Here is a 21,095-nt window from a genome sequence, read left to right as displayed (position 1 = left end):
TACCTTGGTTTTAGGTCATTCTCTTGTATACAGCAAACCTGAGTCTTTTTTTTTTTTTTGAGACAGAGTCTTGCTTTGTTGCCTAGGCTAGAGTGAGTGCCATGGCGTCAGCCTAGCTCACAGCAACCTCAATCTCCTGGCTCAAGCAATCCTTCTGCCTCAGCCTCCCAAGTAGCTGGGACTACAGGCATGTGCCACCATGCCTGGCTAATTTTTTATATATATATATATTAGTTGGCCAATTAATTTCTTTCTATTTATAGTAGAGACGGGTCTCGCTCTTGCTCAGGCTGGTTTCGAACTCCTGACCTCGAGCAATCTGTCCGCCTCGGCCTCCCAGAGAGCTAGGATTACAGGTGTGAGCCACCACGCCCAGCCGCTGAGTCTTTCTTTGTGAGTCAAATTCAAAATCTCCTCTTTGGTGAGTTAAGCTCACTCACATTTATAGATATAACTACATGGTTGCTCTCAACCCTGTCATTATTTCATAAATCCTGTATTTTATATTTGTTGTTTGTTTTTCTATATAATGTGTTCTTTGCTCTTTTATTCCTAAAAAAAAAAATTTTGGCGTAGGAAAATTTGTGTTTTTTCCCTGGTACATTCCTTTATACTTAGCACTGAGTGCTCCTGGTGAGGACTCCCTGAGTGCCTGCTCCCAGTCTGCTATTTGTGTCTTGGAGGGTCCTCCAACCCACTCTTGCCTCCCCAGCAGGAGCAAGTTAATTCCAGTCTTTCTACTTTGCTGTTCTGGTCTCTTCTTTTCCCATTTTTCAGGTGCACAGTTAAATATGGCAGTGCTCATGCCCTGATGCCATGTCTTCCCAGCATCCTCAGGCATTGGCTTTCAGAGGGCTGCAGCATTCTCTAACATCTGACAAAGTAAACTTTCTCCTGTCGTGTTGACAGTGTACAGACAGCTTGCTTGGATATAAAATTCTTGTGTCATACTTACTTTCTACTCTGTTTAATATAGTCTTTAAAAAGTGTCTTCCTGATACTGAATCTCGTAAAGCTGTGAGTTTTTTCTTGGGAGACAGGGTCTCACTCTGTCGTCCAGGCTAGTGTAGTGGTTCAGTCATAGCTCACTGCAGTCTCCAACTCCTGCTACCAAGTATCCTGCTACCTCAACCTCTCGAGTAGCTGGGACTACATGGGCACCACCATGCTTTTTTTTTTTTTTTCTTTTCTTATATCCAGCAACTTTATAAAGCCAAAATTTATATAGTCCCAAAGAAACGGCTGTGGTTCTTTTAAGAAATGGGTCTTCTTGAATTACAAACTTTAACACCATTTTGCATCGAAGAACGAGGATATTTAGTGAGTACATTTCTTTGTTACACTAAGATTTTATAAACTGATTATTCTATCAGGACAAAAAATATTAGAAATGTCATTATGACAGCAATTCCAGCAGATATGCCAGCTCTTTGCTTTTGTGGTTGGAGCTGTTCCTCTTCTAGAACTATTTATGGAATAGCTGTTAAGATTGTGCTTTCTCAGACTTTGCATCTGTCATGCTCCTGCCTCATCTCACCCTCATGCCTCAATGTTTCCTTGATCCGTGGCCAAATGTTTTGTTGCCTTTTTTCCCTGCTAATTGAGACTCAGTATGCCTACCCATTCCCTGAAGTCCCTATTCATGTAGGTTTGTAGAGACTGCTATGGCCAGCGGCTGCCTCCACTCTTCCAGTCTGCTACTGTTTGCCAGGGTCCAGTCATTGGCTGAATTTCCTTTGAACCTTCCTCCTGAGCTGAGATTACCAAAGGTCAACTCTTGCAGGCCTTATGCTCTTCCCCTGGAGTGGTGAGCATGCCCAGCCTTCTTAGCCTTCAATCCTAGACCTCTCAACCCCCTGAGCAGCAGCAGTCATGGCTTTCGACCAGCTCTGTGTCCTCATGGATGCGATTGTGAGCTGAGATAGCCAACATTGTCATAAAGCATGTCCTTAGGGAGAAGTTCCTGTGTGACATTTCTCTGAGCTAGTATATATAAAAGCACTTCACTTGGTGCAGTGTGAGTTGTCAAAATGTTAACTGCTATAACACAAGTAAAACGTGCCTTTTTATCCTGCTGTGGAAATGGGCCCACTGACAGGTAGAAATGAGGGCTTTCTTTAGTAAGGATTCTGAAAAGTCCCATATTAAGGTCTAGGGCAAAATGGAGACTCTCCTTTAACAGAAATGTTAGTGGTCTCTGCTATCTTGTCCACGTTGATGGGGCTGAATGCTATGCATCAACTGCCCCACCCTCCAGCACATACTTAGGTCTCAGACGAATTCCAGGGAAGGTGTTTAATGTTGAATCAAATGGGTGGGCAGAGCAGAAGAGAGAAATTGAAATTCTCAGACTTGCCTGAAATTCTAGGAAATTGAGTAATCCTGAATCAGTAATTGCCCTGCTACCCTGACAATTTTCAAAGAGGCTTATTTAACTGGAAAGTGAAATGTAGCCTTGCTTCCTGTTTTTAATGACCTGAATGTCATGTGTGTGAGATGAATGCCTGGGAGAGCCGGCTTCCTGTAGGGTTGATGTCTGGGTCCTCTTCCTGTCAAGGGTACAGCCAAAGGACTGTACTTGCCTTGCCATGGGCCTGCCCTCTGGGCAGCTTCTGCTGGCATCTGTGCCCTCCTCCTTTCCAGCGGAGACTTATTAGGACAGCTGCTGGGCTTGCATGCATCTTAAGTTTCTGGAAACCTTCTAAATGGCTCTCCAATGAGCTAGCTGTCATTTAACGACCACTTGGGAAGTCTAAGTTCTAGCAAAGGGATCTCTTCTAATGGGACCTGAAGCCGCAGTTGCTATGTTTAGCAAACATGTGAGTTCCAGGTTGGACCTGGATGTTCATAAACAGACCAAAGCAATCTACCCTCCTTTGCTTTCTATAAAATTTTGTTTTAGACAAATTTTTACAATTTGTGAAGTTGTTTAAATTAAATGAAGCCAAATGATTTAGTGTATTCTGGTAAGATAGCCCATTGTAATTTGACTTGCCTCTTTTCTTTCATTCTACAGATGATGTCTTTCTGCCTAAAGATATTGACCTAGACAGTGTGGATATGGATGAGACAGAGAGGGAAGTGGAATATTTCAAAAGGTAAATATGAGGACTGCGTGTCTAAGACAATGGTGATTGTGTGGTTGTCTTACATAGTTGGTTTTCTCTCTTTCCCTGACCCTCCCATGGCACTTGCAGTTGTCTTGGGTGAAGTTCTATTAGCAATCCAGACAGCCTTGCACCTGAGTAACCTTCTAACAGGACAGGCCTACTGCACATGTCATTTCCACACCCCTAGCACTCAGAAATACACTCACTCACTTCTCCCCTCCCTCACACATTCAAAGACTAGCTGATGGCAGCAGTTCTCAAAGTGGTCCTGGACCAGCAGCAACACCCTCTCCCCAACTCCCCAACCCCAAAAATGCTGAAAATCACTCTCTGGGATAGGCTATCATCTGTGTTCTTGCAAGCCTTCCAGGCGATCCTGATGTGTGCTGATGTTGGAACACACTGATATGGCATGCTTTTAAGGAGAGAAGTAATATTTTAGATACCTGCTCAGTTTTCAGATGGGCAAACTTTATAAGGATTGTGTTCAGTAATGTTTCATATATGCCAGGCGTGGTGGCTCACTCCTGTAATCCCAGGCTGAGGTGGGAAGCTCACTTAAAGTCAGGAGTTTAAGGGCAGCCTGAGCAAGAGCAAGACCCTGTCTCTACAAAAAAATAAAAAATTAGCTGGAAGTGGTGGCACGCACCTGTAGCCCCAACTACTCGGGAGGGTTAGGCAGGAAGGTCGCTTGAGCCCAAGAGTATGGCTCACACCTGTAATCTCAGCACCTTGGGAGGCTGAGATGGGAAGATTACTTGAGGACAGGAATTTGATTCCAGCCTGGACAATATAGTGAGTCCCCATCTCTACAAAAAAATGTAAAACTAGTTGAGCACAGTGGCACATGCCCGTAGACCTCAGCTGTTTGAGAAGCTGAAGCAGGAAGATGGCTTCAGGCCAGGAGTTCAAGCTTACTTACAAGTGAACTATGATCATTCTACTGCACCCCAGCCTGGCCGACAGAGCAAGACCCTGTCTCTATAAAAGTAAATAAATAAAGCTCCTTGTTTTTCTTTGGAAATACTTCAAACTCTTTGTTTCAAGTAATACAAAAGAAGCAATGTGCAATGCGAAAACTCATTAACTTATATCTGAAATACCGTAAAATTCTAAATGTTTCTGGAAATTATGTCTATTTTAATAACGTGTATATTTTATGTATATATGTAGGTGAAATAAAATATTTGCTAAAGTTAAACATTTGTTCATAATAAAAACTCTTAACAAGCATAGACTAGAAGGATACATCCTTAACATAATAAAAGGTTAAAGATAGTCTTAAAAAACGTTCAGTAAGGCCAGGTGCAGTGACTCATGCCAACTTGGGAGACTTAGACAGGAGGAGCACTTGAGGCCACCAGGAGTTTGAGACCAGCCTGAGAAATGTAGTGAGACTCCATCTTTACAAATAGCTAGGCATGGTGGCATGAGACTGTAGTCCCTGCTACTCAGGAGGCTAAGGCAGGAGCCCCAGAAGTTTGAGGTTGTAGTGAGCTATGATGACACCACTACACTCTGTCTGGGGCAACAGAGCAAGACCCCATCTTAAAAATGAAAACCAACACAAAACTCCAGTAAATGTCATATTTAGTGGTGAGACATTAAAAGTTATCTATTGAAGCTGGGCGAGGTGGCTCACGCCTGTAATCCTAGCACTCTGGGAGGCTGAGGTGGGCGGATTGCTCAAGGTCAGGAGTTCGAAACCAGCCTGAGCAAGAGCGAGACCCCATCTCTACTATAAATAGAAAGAAATTAATTGAACAACTAATATATATAGAAAAAAATTAGCCGGGCATGGTGGCACGTGCCTGTAGTCCCAGCTACTCGGGAGGCTGAGGCAGAAGGATCACTTGAGCCCAGGAGTTTGAGGTTGCTGTGAGCTAGGCTGACGCCACGGCACTCACTCTAGCCTGAGCAACAAAGTGAGACTCTGTCTCAAAAAAAAAAAAGTTATCTATTGAGATTAAGGATGCCTATTATCACAACCTCTGTAAAGGCATAAAAGGAAACAAAACAGATAAGTTTTAGAAGGAAGAAGTGAAATTGTCATTATTCTTACACAATATGAGTGTGTTTGTACAAAATCCAGAAGAACCTACAGATAAATTACCTAAACTGTTAAGATAGCTGGGCATGGTTATTGGATACAAAGTCAGTCCACAGGATTCTACTTCTGATGTCATGTACAATCAGGGGATCCTTTTCCCTCAAACTCAAGCTCCGATTCACACCCTTCTATTCATTAAGGCATTCGTGGTCTTAGAACAAGCAAGAGAGGTCTGTAGGAATTACCTATCTCCTCCCCAGGGAAGCAGACAGGAACTGAGCTGAGTTGAGATTGTATGGGATGAAGGTTTGGGGAGGCCAAAAGCCTAGATTTCCCTACAACTACAGTGGGAATGCCCGAGTATCAGGCCAAGAATACCTGCGAACAGATGTCAGGACAGCAAGGAACCAAAGCCATGCCTGGAGCTCAAGTGGCAGGGAGGGGAGGGTTTACTCTGAAGCTGGATTCCAAGGACAAAGGATAGAGTAAGTACATGTTAGATATAGATAGGACTTTGGAGGGAAATTTTTCTAAGTTGGGCATGTAGGACTTCCATTCGTTAAAATCATGCATTTTCTCACAAAAAATTTTAAAAAACAGGATTTCTGAAAAACAATGGAATATCTAGGAATGAAAAATATAATTTGTTGAAGTGAAGACTTCCATAGATAACAGACTAATCTGTTCATGAACAGATTAGCTACTGTTGAAGAAGAAAGTAGTTAACTGATGCCAGATGATTGCAGTCGCTAAAAAAAAAAAAAAAAAAAAAAGAAAGTAGTTAACTGGAAAATATATCTCAAAAATGTACCCAGAAAGTACTAAGATATTCGGAAAATAGAAAATATGAAAGAGAGGTTAAGAGACAAGAAAGACTGGGTAGGTCTAACATTCATTTGATTGGTACTGCCTGTAAGAGAAAACGGAGAGACTGCAGAAAAGGGCAATATTTAAAGAGATGGTACCTGAGAATTTTATAAAACAGACATACAAGTCTATAAAGTAAAAGACCACAACACTTGCCAATAGGATAAACAAACAAAAATCCACTCTTTTAGCATTTAAAACCAGACACCAGAAGATAGTGGGCTAACATTAAAAACTGTTCAAAGAAAATTGTCAGTCTAGGCCAATACATATATATATAATATGTATATAATAAATTCAACCCAAGGAAAAAATTGAAAATGTGAATGGTCCAATAACTGTTAAAGAAATGTAAGCAGTAACTAACTATAAGTCTTCCCAGCGAGAAGACTGTATTCTGATTATTTTACAGAGAATTCTACCAAACTTTCAAAGAATAGGTTATCCAGTCTTGTACAGACAATACCAGAGAATTTAAATGAGAGAACAGATGCACAAGTGAATATGCACCACTTCGTTTTATGACACAAGTAAAATTTTGATGCAGAAATCTGCCAAAAACAATTCCAGTGCTGGGCGTGATGGCTCACACCTATAATCCCAGCACTTTTGGAGGCTGAGGCAGGAGGATCACTTGAGTGCAGGAGTTCAAGACAAGCGTAGGCAACATAGCAAGACCTTGTCTCTATAAAAATAAAAAAGTCAGGTGTGGTGTGTGTTTTGTTTTTTTGTTTTTAAGACAGAATCTCACTCTGTTGCCTGGACTGGAGTGCCATGGCATTAGCCTATCTCACAGCAACCTCAAGCTTGCAGACTCAAGTGATCTTTCTGCCTCTGCCTCCCGAGTAGCTAGGACTACAGGGATGTGCCACCATGCCCAGCTAATTTTTTCTATATGTTTTTAGTTGTCCAGATTATTTGTGTGTTTGTTTGTTTGTTTGTTTGTTTGTTTGTTTGTTTGTTTGTTTGTTTTGAGACAGAGTCTCACTCTGTTGCCCAGGCTAGAGTGCTGTGGTGTCAGCTCAGCTCACAGCAACCTCAAACTCCTGGGCTCAGGCAATCCTCCTGCCTCAGCCTCCCGAGTAGCTGGGACTACAGGCACGTGCCACCATGCCCAGCTAATTTTTTCTATATATTTTTAGTTGGCCAATTGATTTGTTTCTATTTTTAGTAGAGACCAGGGTCTCGCTCTTGCTCAGGCTGGTTTTGAACTCCTGACCGTGAACGATCCGCCCGCCTCGGCCTCACACAGGGCTAGGATTACAGGCGTGAGCCACCACGCCCGGCCCAGGTAATTTCTTTCTATTTTAGTAGAGACGAAGTCTCGCTCTTGCTCGGGCTGGTCTCAAACTCCTGAGTTCAAATGATCCACCCACCTCGGCCTCCTAGAGTGCTAGGACTACAGGCATGAGCCACCGCGCCTGGCCCACATGTGGTGTTTCTCATCTGTATTCTTAGCTACTTGGGAAGTTGAGGAAGAGGATCACATGAGTCCAAGATTTGGAGGTTTCAGTGATTACGACTGTGCCATTGCACTCCAGCCTGGGCAACAAAGTGAGACCCTGTATCAGAAAGCAAAGCCAGGCAGTGTGGCTCACACATGTAATCCCAGCATTTTGGGAGGCCAAAGCAGGAGGATCACTTGAGGACAGGAGTTTGAGAGCATCCTGAGCAACATAGTGAAACCCAATCCCTACAAAAATTGTAAAAATTAGCAGGGCAGGCCGGGCGCGGTGGCTCACGCCTGTAATCCTAGCACTTTGGGAGGCCGAGGCGGGCGGATAGCTCAAGGTCAGGAGTTCGAAACCAGCCTGAGCGAGACCCCGTCTCTACCAAAAATAGAAAGAAATTAATTGACCAACTAAAAATATATATACAAAAAATTAGCCGGGCATGGTGGCGCATGCCTGTAGTCCCAGCTACTCGGGAGGCTGAGGCAGGAGGATCGCTGAGCCCAGGAGATTGAGGTTGCTGTGAGCCAGGCTGACGCCACGGCACTCAGTCTAGCCTGGGCAACAAAGTGAGACTCTGTCTCAAAAAAAAAAAAAAAAAAAAAAAAAAAAAAAATTAGCAGGGCATGGTGGATGGCACCTGTAGTCCCAGATATTGCAGAAGCCGAGGCAGGAAGATCACTTTAAGTCCAAGAATTTCAGATTGTAGTGAGCTATGACATTACCACTGCACTGTAGCCCAAGCAAGAGAGTGAGACCCTGTCTAAAAACAAAATTCCAGAAAAAAAGAAAAATTACAGATTTGTCTCACTAATTTTAAATGCAAAATTTAATATTAGACCCTATCTTAAAAAAATAAATAGTCTCATACCAAATCCAACAGTGTATTTTAAAAGCCACTATACCATGACTAAACTGGTTTGTCCCAGGAATGCAAGGATTATTTAATATTAGAAAATACAGTATTTGCTGCATTAATAAATTCAAGAAGGCCGGGCGTGGTGGCTCATGCCTGTAATCCTAGCTCTCTGGGAGGCCGAGGCGGGCGGATTGCTCAAGGTCAGGAGTTTGAAACCAGCTTGAGCAAGAGCGAGACCCCGTCTCTACTATAAATAGAAAGAAATTAATTGGCCAACTAATATATATATATATATATAAAAAAATTAGCCAGGCATGGTGGCACATGCCTGTAGTCCCAGCTACTTGGGAGGCTGAGGCAGAAGGATTGCTTGAGCCAGGAGATTGAGGTTGCTGTGAGCTAGGCTGACGCCATGGCACTCACTCTAGCCTAGGCAACAAAGCGAGACTCTGTCTCAAAAAAATAAAATAAAAATAAAAATAAATTCAAGAAGAGTTGAAGCATGGTGGCTCACGCCTGTAGTCCCAGCGATTTGGAAACCAAGGCAGGATTACTTGAGGCCATGAATTTGTGACCAGCCTGGGCAACCTAGTGAGACTCCATCTCTGGGGGAAGAAAAAAGAAAATTAAAAATCAGCTAGTCATGGTGGCATGTGCCTGTAGTCCCAGCTACTTGGGAGGCTGAGACAGAAGGATTGCTTGAGCACAGGACTTTGAGGTTGCTGTGAGCTAGTCTGACACCACAGCACTCTAGCCTGGGCAACAGAGTGAGACTCTGTCTCAAAAAAAAAACACAAAAAACTTGTAATAGCCAAAATCTGGGAACAACCCAAATGTCCATCAATAAATGATGAATGGGTAAACAAATTGTGGTGGATCTATTCAGAGGAATACTACTTAATAAAAAAGAGCCTGCTATGGTACAGCCCCATAGATGAATCTCAGAAACAGCATACTTAGTGACAGAAGCCAGACACAAAATGCACACTGTGAAATTCCATTTACATGAGATTCCAGAGAAAACAAATTCATCTGTAATGACATCTAAAATGGCATTGTTTGCCAAGGCAGGAAGGGGATTCACAGCAAAGGGCATGAGGAAATGTGGGAATTTTGTGGAATAATTCTGTATCTTGATTGAAGAAGTGATTACCAGGATATATATACATTTGTCAGCTTTTATGAGCTCCACACTAACTGTAATTTATTCTATATAAATCATAACTCAGTAGATTTTAAGAAATTAAGTGTACTGTTCATGGATATATACATAGGTATTAAGACTGTAAAGAAAGGCAAGGAAATCATCATCAAAAGCCCAAAGGTGGCCGGGTACAGTGGCTCACGTTTGTAATCCTAGCACTCTGGAAGGCCAGGAGTTCAAGACCAGCCTGAGCAAGAGCAAGACCCTGTCTCTACAAAAACTAGAAAAATTAGCTGGGCATGGTGGCACACACCTGTAGTCCCAGCTACCCGGCATCTAAGCCAGGAGAATCACTTGAACCCAGGAGTTTCAGGTTGCAGTGAGCTATGATGATGCCACTGCACTCTACCCAGGGCAACAGAGAAAGACTGTCTCAAAAAAAAAAAACAAAAACAAAAAAAACACCTCAACGTATGATTACTTCTGAGGAAAGGAGGGAGTGCTTCAAATACAGAAGGCACTGAGGGCAAGGGAGGTGCCACCTGTGCTCTGGCTTGACTCTGGTGATAGATGATATTTACATTATCATTATTCTTTATATCACATTCATTTCCTTCACCCTTCTTATATGTGTCTTACATTTTACCAAAAGAACAAAAAAGTTGCTAAGATTCTCCTAGAAGAATGAGAACAAGAAAGCCTACTTTTCCTTCCCATTTTAAAGACTTAGAAAGTGATGGTTATTAAAACATTATAATATTGGTACAGAATACAGAACTCAGAAACAGACCCATGAACATACTGGAATTTGGTATAGATGGGTTGACAGATGACTAGAAATGAGTGTTCATAGATAGAGCTATAGATTTAGTTGTCTAAATGGGAAAAACTGAAATTAGATCTCCACCTCACGCCATACTCAAAGGTCAACTCCTGGTGGGTTAATTCTTTTAAGTGTCAAAAGGAACCCTTTAATTTGGATAAAAAATAAAGGTATCTTTCTGACTTATTAGTAGGGAAATATTTCTTAAAACACAAACCATAAAATAAAAGATTGAAATACTAAAAAAAATTTTTTAAGCCAGTCTTGCTTTGTTGCCCAGGCTAGCGTGCAATGGCATCATCATAGCTCACTGCAGCCTCTAGCTCCTGAGGTTAAGCAGTCAGCCTGTCCCATCCTCCTGAGTAGTTGGAACTACAGATACACACCACCATGTCCAGCTAAGTTTTATATTTTTTTTGTGGAGATAGGGTCTCAAACTTCTGACCTTAAGAAGTCCTCCCACCTCAGCCTCCCAAAGTGCTAGGATTACAGGTGTGAGCCATGGTCTCAGCCTGACATAATACTTTAAAATTAAGAATTTGGGAGAGAGTGAAGATGGTTGATTAGTGACATCAATCACCAGATTATCTCAGAAAGAAGAAAAAGTTTCAGGTGATAAAAACATAGCCCATGTGTAATTCTGAGAGAGAGAGCAAGAACCCACCAGAGATCCCACAGGAAGAAGTTGCAGAGCAGAATAGGAAGGAACAAGATATTGGCCGAGATTGACCCCTGAAGAATTTGGAGCTCTGTGGAAAGGGTCAGAGAGCCTCTCCACATGAGTCCAGCCACTGCTGCTGTTGGTGAACTAGGAGCTTCCTGGGAACAGAGCACCAGGTTGCCAGTTCCCTGAGTTACTCCCCTCACCAAAGACCTGAGCTGAGGCAACAGGCACCAAACTGCATTTCCACCAAGTGCCTTTGTCCTCCCCATGTGATTCAGTCCTTTGTCTTGTCACTGACCTTACACATTACCACACCTGCCCAGACACCTGTAGCCACAGGGACCCAGTTGGTCCTAGGGGAACTGTGTAATCCCAGATCTTGGACATTCACGGCAGGGCTGCCTTCATCCACTGATGCAGCTCTGGCAGTGTTGGCACAGATGCCCCAAGGGACAGTTAAGCCAGGGCTCTTGAAAGTGGCTGCTTTCACTCTGTGGGTGTGCCCACCACACTCAGGCTTCCATGGAGAGTGTGGCTCACATCTTTCCCCTTAGAAACCTGCAGCAGACAAAGGGGTGCTCAGATCGCAAGCTCCCCACCTGTTGGCACTCACTAGCACTGCCCACCTGGCTGCTACAGCAGAGTGGAGCATGTCCCAGCATGAAGGGACATTAAACCCTGCTCAAGCACTCCACAGATAATTCATGACATCTCTACTTGTCATGGTTGGGCCTTGAACTTGGGATCAGAAGACAGGCCCAGAGGCCTGATCCTGAACCCCCAGGACTCAATCATGTTCAGAGGCATAGAGGAAAGATTTGTGAACTGATTTGGAGAGGGGAGGGAGCCCATGCAGGCAAAACTAGAAGGAGAATGCAGTGTGTGTCTTAGCCACATCACACGAATGGAAAACCCCTCCCCACACAAGAAAGCCACACTTTATTCCTGGACAGGGAAGCTCCCAGCCTATGGCAGCATTATGAGAGCTGAGCTGGTTGCTACTGCTGCTTGCAGCCAATCACAAGGAGGAGATCTACAGGGCAAAGAAAGAGGCAGAAGACTGAAACTCACTCCCCCAACTAGACAGTGAATTCGAAACTGCTCCTCCCCCACAAACAGACTTTCTGGTTTGGTGGGGCTGCCTTAGTCCCTCCCTGGTGTCTTTCCCCAGTTCACTGGGAGCCAACCCCTGCTGAGACAGCTTTTGTGCCTACCTTTGTGGAGCCTGAATGGGCTCACCCAACCCCGTCTCACTACCGCATCCACCTTGGCTGTGGTGGAGCACAGAGTGTAATCTGGGAGTGCCAAGGCCCTGCCCACCATCTGGGCCATCTGAGTGCTTCTCCTGCTTGACTGGAGCCAGACACAGGCCACCAAAACATCAGCTCAGTGGGCTTTCTCCTACAAGCATCACCTGCTGGCAGGATGTTCAACTTGTATGGCCATGACAGCCTTTACTGATTCAGTCGTATAGGACTTGGCTGACTCTTAGCTGAAAGCACCACTTACTGACTCGGAGATTAAACTGGACATCCCAATACCTTAAAGTAGCCTACAAGCAAAGCCAAAGGTCCTTACTTAACATTTGCAACAGGCATGACCTTAAGAGAAAGGGGCGGGGCATCTAAACAAAAGAAAATTCAAAATCAAGAAGTGATAGCTGGCCTGTTGCAGTGGCTCTTTCCTGTAATCCTAGCACTCTCGGAGGCCAAGGCGGGTGGATCACTCAAGGTCAGGAGTTCAAAACCAGCCTGAACAAGAGCGAGACTCCGTCTCTACTAAAAATAGAAAGAAATTAGCTGGACAACTAAAAATATATAGAAAAAATTAGCTGGGCATGGTGCTGCATGCCTGTAATCCCAGCTACTCAGGAGGATCCCTTGAGCCCAGGAGTTAGAAGTTGCTGTGAGCTAGGCTGACGCCACGGCACTCTAGTCTAGGTAACAGAGTGAGGCTCTGTCTCAAAAAAAAAAAAGAAATGATAGCTGCTCCATATGGGAAAGAGTCAGTACAAGGACTCTAGATATGTGAAAAATTATGGTGAAAGGACCCCCTTGAAGGATCTCTTAGTACTGGATCCAATGAAATTACTGGAATGACAGATAATGAATTCCAAATATGGATTTTTAAGGCACCTTCATGACATACAAGAGAAAATGGAAAGCCAACTCAAAAAACAGAAAAAATAGTTAAGGAATTGAATGAAAAATTTACTCAAATATATTTTTTTAAAAGCCACATAGAACTTCTGGAAATCAAAATTTCATTTGGGGAAATACAGTGGAAAGTTTTAAGAATAGAGTAGACCAAATAGAATAAAGAATTTCAGAGCTGGAAGACAACTCTTTCAAATTAACTCAGTCAAAAAGAATAAAGAAACAAGAGAAATGAACAAAATCTCTGAGAAATTTGGGATTATGTAAAGCACCCAAATATAAGAATCAAAAGTATCCCCGAGGGAGAAGAAAAAAAACCAAAGGCCTGAATAACCTATTTGAGGGAATAATTGAGGAAAACTTCCCTGGTCTTGCTAGAGATTTAAATATCCAGACCAAAAAGTTCAATGAACACCTGGGGCATTCACTCCAAAAAGGACATCACCAAGGCACATAGTCATCAGACTGGCCAAAGGCGTCATGAAGGAAGATGTACGAGCCGTGAGGCAAAAATACTGAGTAGCTTACAAGCGAAAACCCATGGGACTAACAGCAGACTTCTCAACAGAAACCTCACAAACCAGAAGGGATTAGGGCCCCATTTTTAGTCTTCTTAAACAGAATGACTGTCAGTCAAGAATTTTGGATCCTGTAAAAACTAAGTCTCATAACTAAAGAAGAAAGTAAGTCTTTTCCCAGACTTAAGGAATTTGTCACACTAAAGGAATTTGTCAACACTGTACCTGCCCTACACGAAATGCTCAAAAGTGCTCTAAAAATTAAATAGAATGGGCCGGGCGCGGTGGCTCACGCCTGTAATCCTAGCACTCTGGGAGGCCGAGGCGGGCGGATTGCTCAAGGTCAGGAGTTCAAAACCAGCCTGAGCGAGACCCCGTCTCTACCATAAAAATAGAAAGAAATTAATTGGCCAACTAATATATATAATATAAAAATCAGCCGGGCATGGTGGCGCATGCCTGTAGTCCCAGCTACTCGGGAGGCTGAGGCAGGAGGATCACTTGAGCCCAGGAGTTTGAGGTTGCTGTGAGCTAGGCTGATGCCACGGCACTCACTCTAGCCTAGGCAAGAAAGCGAGACTCTGTCTCAAAAAAAAAAAAAAAAAAATAGAATGGTCAGTACTTACCAGTGTAAAAACACCCAAAAACTCACAGCTTTTAAAACAGTAGTACAAAGAAGATTACAAAGCAACTGATAACAACATGATGACTGGAATAGTATCTCACTTATGAACATAAACAATGAATGTTAATGGCCTAAAAGCCCCACTTAAAAGGTTTAGATTGGCGGAAGTTATTTAAAAAATATATAACCCAAATATGCTGTCTCAAAGAAACCCATTTAACTCAAAAATTCTCATAGACTGAAGTTAAAGGGGTGGGAAAAAAGTTCCATGCAAATTGAAACCAAAAGCGAGCAGATGGTCATTATGTGATGAAAAAGGGCTCGATTCAACCAGAAGGTATAATAATCCTAAATATATATGCACCTGACACTGGAGCTCCCAGATTCTTAAGACATACTATCAGACTTAAGAAAAGAAATAAATAGCCATATCGTAATAGCATAGGACTTCAACATTCCACTGACAGAACTAGACAGATCATCGAAACAGAAAATCAGCACACACTGAACTTACACGAGACATGAGATGCTAACACAAATGGACCTAACAAACATTTTCAGAACATTCTACTCAAGCACTGCAGAGTATACATTCTTCTCATCAGCACATGGAACATTCTCTAAGATAGACCATATGTTAGGCTACATAACAAGTCTCAGCAAATTTTTAAAAATTCAAATTATACCATGTATCTTCTCAGACCACAGTGGAATAAAACTAGAAATCAATTCCAAGAGGAACTCTCAGATCTATACAAATACATGGACATTAAACAACCTACTGCTGAATGATCTTTGGGTCAATGACAAAATCAAGATGGAAATCAGAAAGTTTTTTTAATCGAATGACAGTAATGACACAAGCTATCAAAATCTGAGATACAGCAAAAGCAGTGCTAAGAGGAAGTTCATAGTGCTAAATGCCTACATCAAAAAAACAAGAACTGGCCGGGCGCGGTGGCTCACGCCTGTAATCCTAGCTCTCTGGGAGGCCGAGCCGGGCGGATCGTTTGAGTTCAGGAGTTCGAAACCAACCTGAGCAAGAGCGAGACCCCGTCTCTACTATAAATAGAAAGAAATTAATTGGCCAACTAATATATACAGAAAAAAATTAGCCGGGCATGGTGGCACATGCCTGTAGTCCCAGCTACTCGGGAGGCTGAGGCAGTAGGATTGCTTGACCCCAGGAGTTTGAGGTTGCTGTGAGCTAGGCTGATGCCATGGCACTCACTCTAGCCTGGGCAACAAAGCGAGACTCTGTCTCAAAAAAAAAAAAAAACTAAGCTGAAACCAATCAGAAGATAAGAAATGAAGATCAGAGCAGAATTAAATGAAATTGAAACAAAATAAAAACAAAACCACAAAGGATCAATGAAACAAAATGTTAGTTCTTTGAAAAGATAAATCAATAGACCATTAGTTAGATTAACCAAGAAAGGAAGACAGAGGATATAACCTCAATCTAAAATAGAAATGGAGATATTATAGTTAATAGTACAGAAATACCAAAGATCATCTGAGATTACTATGAACACCTCTATGCACACAAACTAGAAAATCTAGAGGAAATGGATAAATTTTTGGAAACACTACCTCCCAAACTTGAATCAGGAAGATGTCTAATAGCAGCCCAACACAGACTAATAAAATAGCAAAATTGAATTAGTAATAATAAACCTTCTAACAAATAAAAGCCCAGGACCAGACAGATTCACAGCTGAATCTACCAGACCTACAAAGAAGAACTAGTACCTGATCCTACTAAAACTGTTCTATAACATCGAAAAGGAGGGAATCCTCCCTGGCTCATTCTATGAAGCCAGTATCACCCTGATTCCAAAACCAGGAAAAGACAACAATAAAAATACAGACCAACATCCTTGATGAACATAGATGTAAAGATCCTCAACAAAATACCAACAAACCAAATCCAAAAGTACATTAGAAAGATAATTCATCATGATCAAATGAGTTTCATCCTAGGGGTGCAAGGATGGTTCAATGTACATCAATAAAATAATTCACCACATAAACAATTAAAAACCATGTGATCATCTCAGTAGATGCAGAAACAGCATTTGACAAAATCCAACATCCCTTCATGATAAAAACTTTCAACAAACTAAACAGAAGGAACATACCTCAAGCTAATAAAAGCCATATATATAAACCAACATTATACTGAATGGACGAAAACTGAAAGCATTCTGCCTAAGAACTGGAATAAGACAAGGATGCCCACTGTCACCACTTCCACTTAACATAGTACTGGAAGTCCTAGCCAGAGCAACCAAGCAAGAGAATGAAATAAAGGGCATCCAGATGGATGGAAAAAGGAAGTCAAACTATCCCTATTTACTGATGATAAGATCTTCTACCTAGAAAACTCTTAAGATCTTCTAAAAGACTCCTAACATTCATAAATGAACGCTGTAAAGTGTCACTAGGCATCAAGGAAATGCAAATTAAAACCACCTTACCCTTGTCAAGATGCTGTTATTTAAAAGTCAAAAACAATAGATGCAGTTAAAAGGAAATGCATATATGCTATTGGTGGGAATATAAGCTAGTACAATCACTAATGGACAACGGTGTTGAGATTTTTTTTTAATATAATTTTATACTTTTTATTATTTTTACTCTTTTTTTTTTTTAACTTGGACCTTGACTTGGAAGAGATTTCTTAAAGAACTGAAAGTAGATCTACTTATACGATCCAGAAATCCCACCTGCTGGGCATCTACGCAGGGAAAAGAAGTCTTTTTTTTTTTTCTCTTGAGACAGAGTGTTGCTCTGTTGCGACTCTAGCACTCTGGGCTAGAGTGCCGTGGCGTCAGCCTAGCTCACAGCAACCTCAAACTCCTGGACTCAAGTGATCCTCCTGCCTCAGCCTCCCGAGTAGCTGGGACTAAAGGCATGCACCAACATGCCTGGCTAATTTTTCCTGTATATTTTTAGTGTCCAGCTAATTTCCTTCTATGTTTTTAGTAGAGATGGGGGTCTCGTTCTTGCTCAGGCTGGTCTCAAACTCCTGAGCTCAAATGATCTGCCCACCTCGGCCTGCAAGAGTGCTAGGATGACAGACGTGAGCCACTACGCCTGGCCAAGAAGTCATTTTAGTAAAAAAAAAAAAAAAAAAAAAAAACCCTGCACCCATATGTTTATCTCAGCACAATTCACAATTGCAGAAATATAGAACCAACCTAAGTGCCCACTAACTGATGACTGGATAAAGAAACTGTGGCATATATGGCCCGGTGTGGGGGCTCATACCTGTAATCCTACCACTTTGGGAGATGGAGGTGGGAGGATCACTTGAGGCTAGGAGTTCAAGACCAGCCTGAGCAACTTGGAATGACCTCATCTCTACAAAAGTTTTAGAAATTAGCCTGGCTTAGTGGTGCATACCTATAATCCCAGCTACTCTGAAGATTGAGGCAGGAGAATCACTTGAGCCTGGGAGTTTGAGGTTTCAGTGAGCTATGATGACACCACTGTACTCCAGCCTAGACAAAAAGGCGAGACTGTCTCAGAAGAAAATGTGGTGTATGTATGTGTGTGTATGCACACACACACACACACACACCATGGATTACTACTCAGTCATCAAAAATAATGAAATAATGTCTTTTGCAGCAACTTGGATGGAACTGGAGGCCATTATTCTAAATGAAATACCCAGGAACAAAAAACCAAATACCACATGTTCTCACTTTTATGTGGGAGCTAAGCAGTGGGTAGGCATGATCATACAGGGTGACTTAATGGACATAGGAGAGATTGGGGGTGCCGGCTGAGAAATTACCTGTTAGGTACAGTGTACACTTTTGGTGACAGGTATAGACTTCTTCACTATAAAATTCATCCATGTAGTAAGAAACCACTTGTATCCCCTTAGTCTATTTAAGTTAAAAATAAATAATTCTTCTAAAATAATTTGCTTTATAGAAAATGGAAGAAAGTATTTGCTGCACATCACAAAGGATTAGATTAAGTATGAAGAGCTCTGTAGAACAATGAGAAAGAGACAAGCCAGTTGAAAAATGGCCAAACCAACAGGGTCCCACATTTGACCAGTAAATGACAAAGAGATGTTCATCCTGACCAGGGAGACACACAGCAAGACTAGGGGCGGTTTTGTTTCTTCAGTTTGCAACAAGCCAATGAGCTGCCTCTCTCACCTGCTAGGGGAAAGCATAGGGTGACGAGAGTCTTACCCACTGCTCCTGGGAGTATAAATTGGTCAAAACCACTGTAGAGGCCAGGCGCGGTGGCTCACACCTGTAATCCTAGCACTCTGGGAGGCCGAGGTGGGCGGATCATTTGATCTCAGGGGTTCAAGACCAGCCTGAGCAAGACCCCATCTCTACTAAAAACATATAGAAAAAATTAACCAGGCATGGTAGCGCATGTCTGTTGTCCCAGCTACTCAGGAGGCTGAGGCAGAAGGATGGTTTGAGCCCAGGAGTTTGAGGTTGCTGTGAGCTAGACTGATGTCATGGCACTCTCTAGCCCAGGCAGTAGAGTCAGACTCTGTCTCAAAAAAACACCGTAGGAAAAAGTTTGATACAATTTAGTAAAATTGAAGTTCTACATCCCGTGTGACCCAACAGCTGCACGCCTATGTACAGACCTAGAGGGACTCCTGCACACTCACCCCAGGAGGCAGGACAAGGACCATGAGCGGCAGCAACATCTGTCTGTCCACTGCACCGTATTCATACAACAACAAAAATGAACACACTGTTGCCTCATGGAAGAATCACAGACGTAATGTTGAGTGAAAGAAGCAGTAAGAGAAAATGCATACAGTATGACTCCATTTATACAAGTTCAAATATCAGCACAACCAAACTGCCATTTAGGATTCATGTGAAGTCATGGAATTATAAAGAACTATAGAAGACTAACATTACGAACACTAGGACAGTGGCTGGCTCCTGGGAGAAGACAAGTTGCCTGCAGTTGACAGTGTTGGATTTCTTGACCTGGAGGGTGCCTACTCAGGCTTTGGCATTCTAGGTACCCATATGTTATGTGCTCTGCATACCTTGTGTGTGTATGACATAGTCCACAGTTGACAACACAGGCCTGATGGGGAGGCTGGTGTGTCTGGAGCACAGATGGAGATGACAGGGTATGGGCAGGGGGCAGGGCCAGGTCACACTGGGCCTGGGGTCTTGGGGAGCAGTAAGGTTTTATGCCTGTGCCACAAGAACCTGTTGGAAGCCTGGCTGTGGCTTGGGTTAGATTTTTCATTGAGTAGCATTGAGCAGGGATGTGGTTGATGTTTTTGAGCATGCTAACTGCTGTGTAGAGAAAGCAGTGAGGACAGCCAGGATATGATTGTGAGAATGAGGAACACATGTTAGAGGCAGAGGTAGAAGTTTCCAGAAAGTGTGGAAGGTAACATCACAGATCCAGGGTTTGAGCACCTGTGGCCAGTAAAGAGAATGTGGATCCTGGGAAATGGTGCAGCCTTTTCTGGGAGGGGGGGTGAGGGGGGGCTCAGTCTTAACACTGGCTCCCTCCACCTCACGGAGGCAGGGCAGTCAGCACAGTTGGGTGTTCACAGATGTTTGTGGTTGAGTGACTGAACCACAACTTAGGCAAACACAGTTTTATCTGATGGATGGGTGACAATAACCATTTTCAGGTTTCATTCAAATTTCTGCTACCCAAATTAGAGCTGAAATGATGAAAGTTTCAGAAATTACGCAAAGTAAAGAGGTTTTTTTTTGGCGGGGTTGCTTTTTAGAGACCAGGTCTCCTTCTTTAGCCTAGTCTAGAGGGCAGTGGCACAGTCATAGCCCACCGCAACCTTGAACTCCTGGGCTCAGACGACCCTCCTACCTCAGCCTCCCAAGTAGCTGGGACTACTGGTGCATGCCAGCACGCCTGGCTTTTTTTTTTTTTTTTTTTTTTCCTATAGAGACAGGGTTTTGCTGTATTTCCCAGAATGGTCTCAAACTCCTGGCCTCAAGTGATCCTCCTGCCTCGGCCTCCCAAAGTGTTGGGATTACAGGTAGGAGCCATCATGCCTGGCCAAAGAAAAGGTTTTTGAAAGAAAATGTTTCTTTCATTTAATGCAAAAATCAGGCATTGTTGCCTGGGTAGCAGGGGGCAAAAATGTGGTCTTTTTCAAAAGCTCTTCAGGGCCGGGCGCTATGGCTCACGCCTGTAATCCTAGCTCTTGGGAGGCCGAGGCGGGCGGATTGCTCAAGGTCATGAGTTCAAAACCAGCCTGAGCAAGAGCGAGACCCCGTCTCTACTATAAACAGAAAGAAATTAATTGGCCAACTGATATATATATATATATAAAAAAATTAGCCGGGCATAGTGGCACATGCCTGTAGTCCTAGCTACTTGGGAGGCTGAGGCAGAAGGATCACTCGAGCCCAGGAGTTTGAGGTTGCTGTGAGCTAGGCTGACGCCACGGCACTCACTCTAGCCTGGACAACAAAGTGAGACTCTGTCTCAAAAAAAAAAAAAAAAAAAAAGAAAAGCTCTTCAGTGTGCAGTGAGTTCATGATCTAGAGCCCAGGCGGCCTAGAGAGGCTGACAGCTGACCTGAGAGGCCTGTGGGCCTTCATGTTCGGGAGATGTGCCCCTGAGGTGGGGAACTATCACCATTTTGACATAATCAATTCTTATTTTCAGTGACACTTGCTTACAAATTCAGGAATAAGTTGGCTGAAATCTCAGTGATTACACGTGGACTGAGAGCTTATCTTTAACACAGACCATATGCTATAAGCTGCATCTTAGACCCAGTCTTCCACCTGCTTGTGTATAATTGATGACCTAAAAGAATTTTTACATTTAAGA

The 21,095-nt window shown here is 42.9% G+C and overlaps 1 protein-coding gene across 1 annotated transcript in view; it reads left to right on the top strand.

Annotated features, from left to right (window-relative positions):
• Nucleotides 1-21,095, top strand: part of FAM193A (family with sequence similarity 193 member A) — a 159,440-nt gene that overhangs the window by 135,850 nt on the left and 2,495 nt on the right. Inside the window, exon 20 of the mRNA XM_075992888.1 lies at nt 3,017-3,098. Coding sequence (XP_075849003.1) covers nt 3,017-3,098 — 82 coding nt within the window. The remainder of the gene's footprint in view (nt 1-3,016; nt 3,099-21,095) is intronic.

This window comes from Microcebus murinus, chromosome 16 (assembly GCF_040939455.1).
Source record: "Microcebus murinus isolate Inina chromosome 16, M.murinus_Inina_mat1.0, whole genome shotgun sequence".
Classification (NCBI taxonomy): domain Eukaryota; kingdom Metazoa; phylum Chordata; class Mammalia; order Primates; family Cheirogaleidae; genus Microcebus; species Microcebus murinus.
The sequence above is the reverse complement of the archived record's forward strand: the minus strand, read 5'-3'. Positions and strand labels throughout refer to the sequence as shown.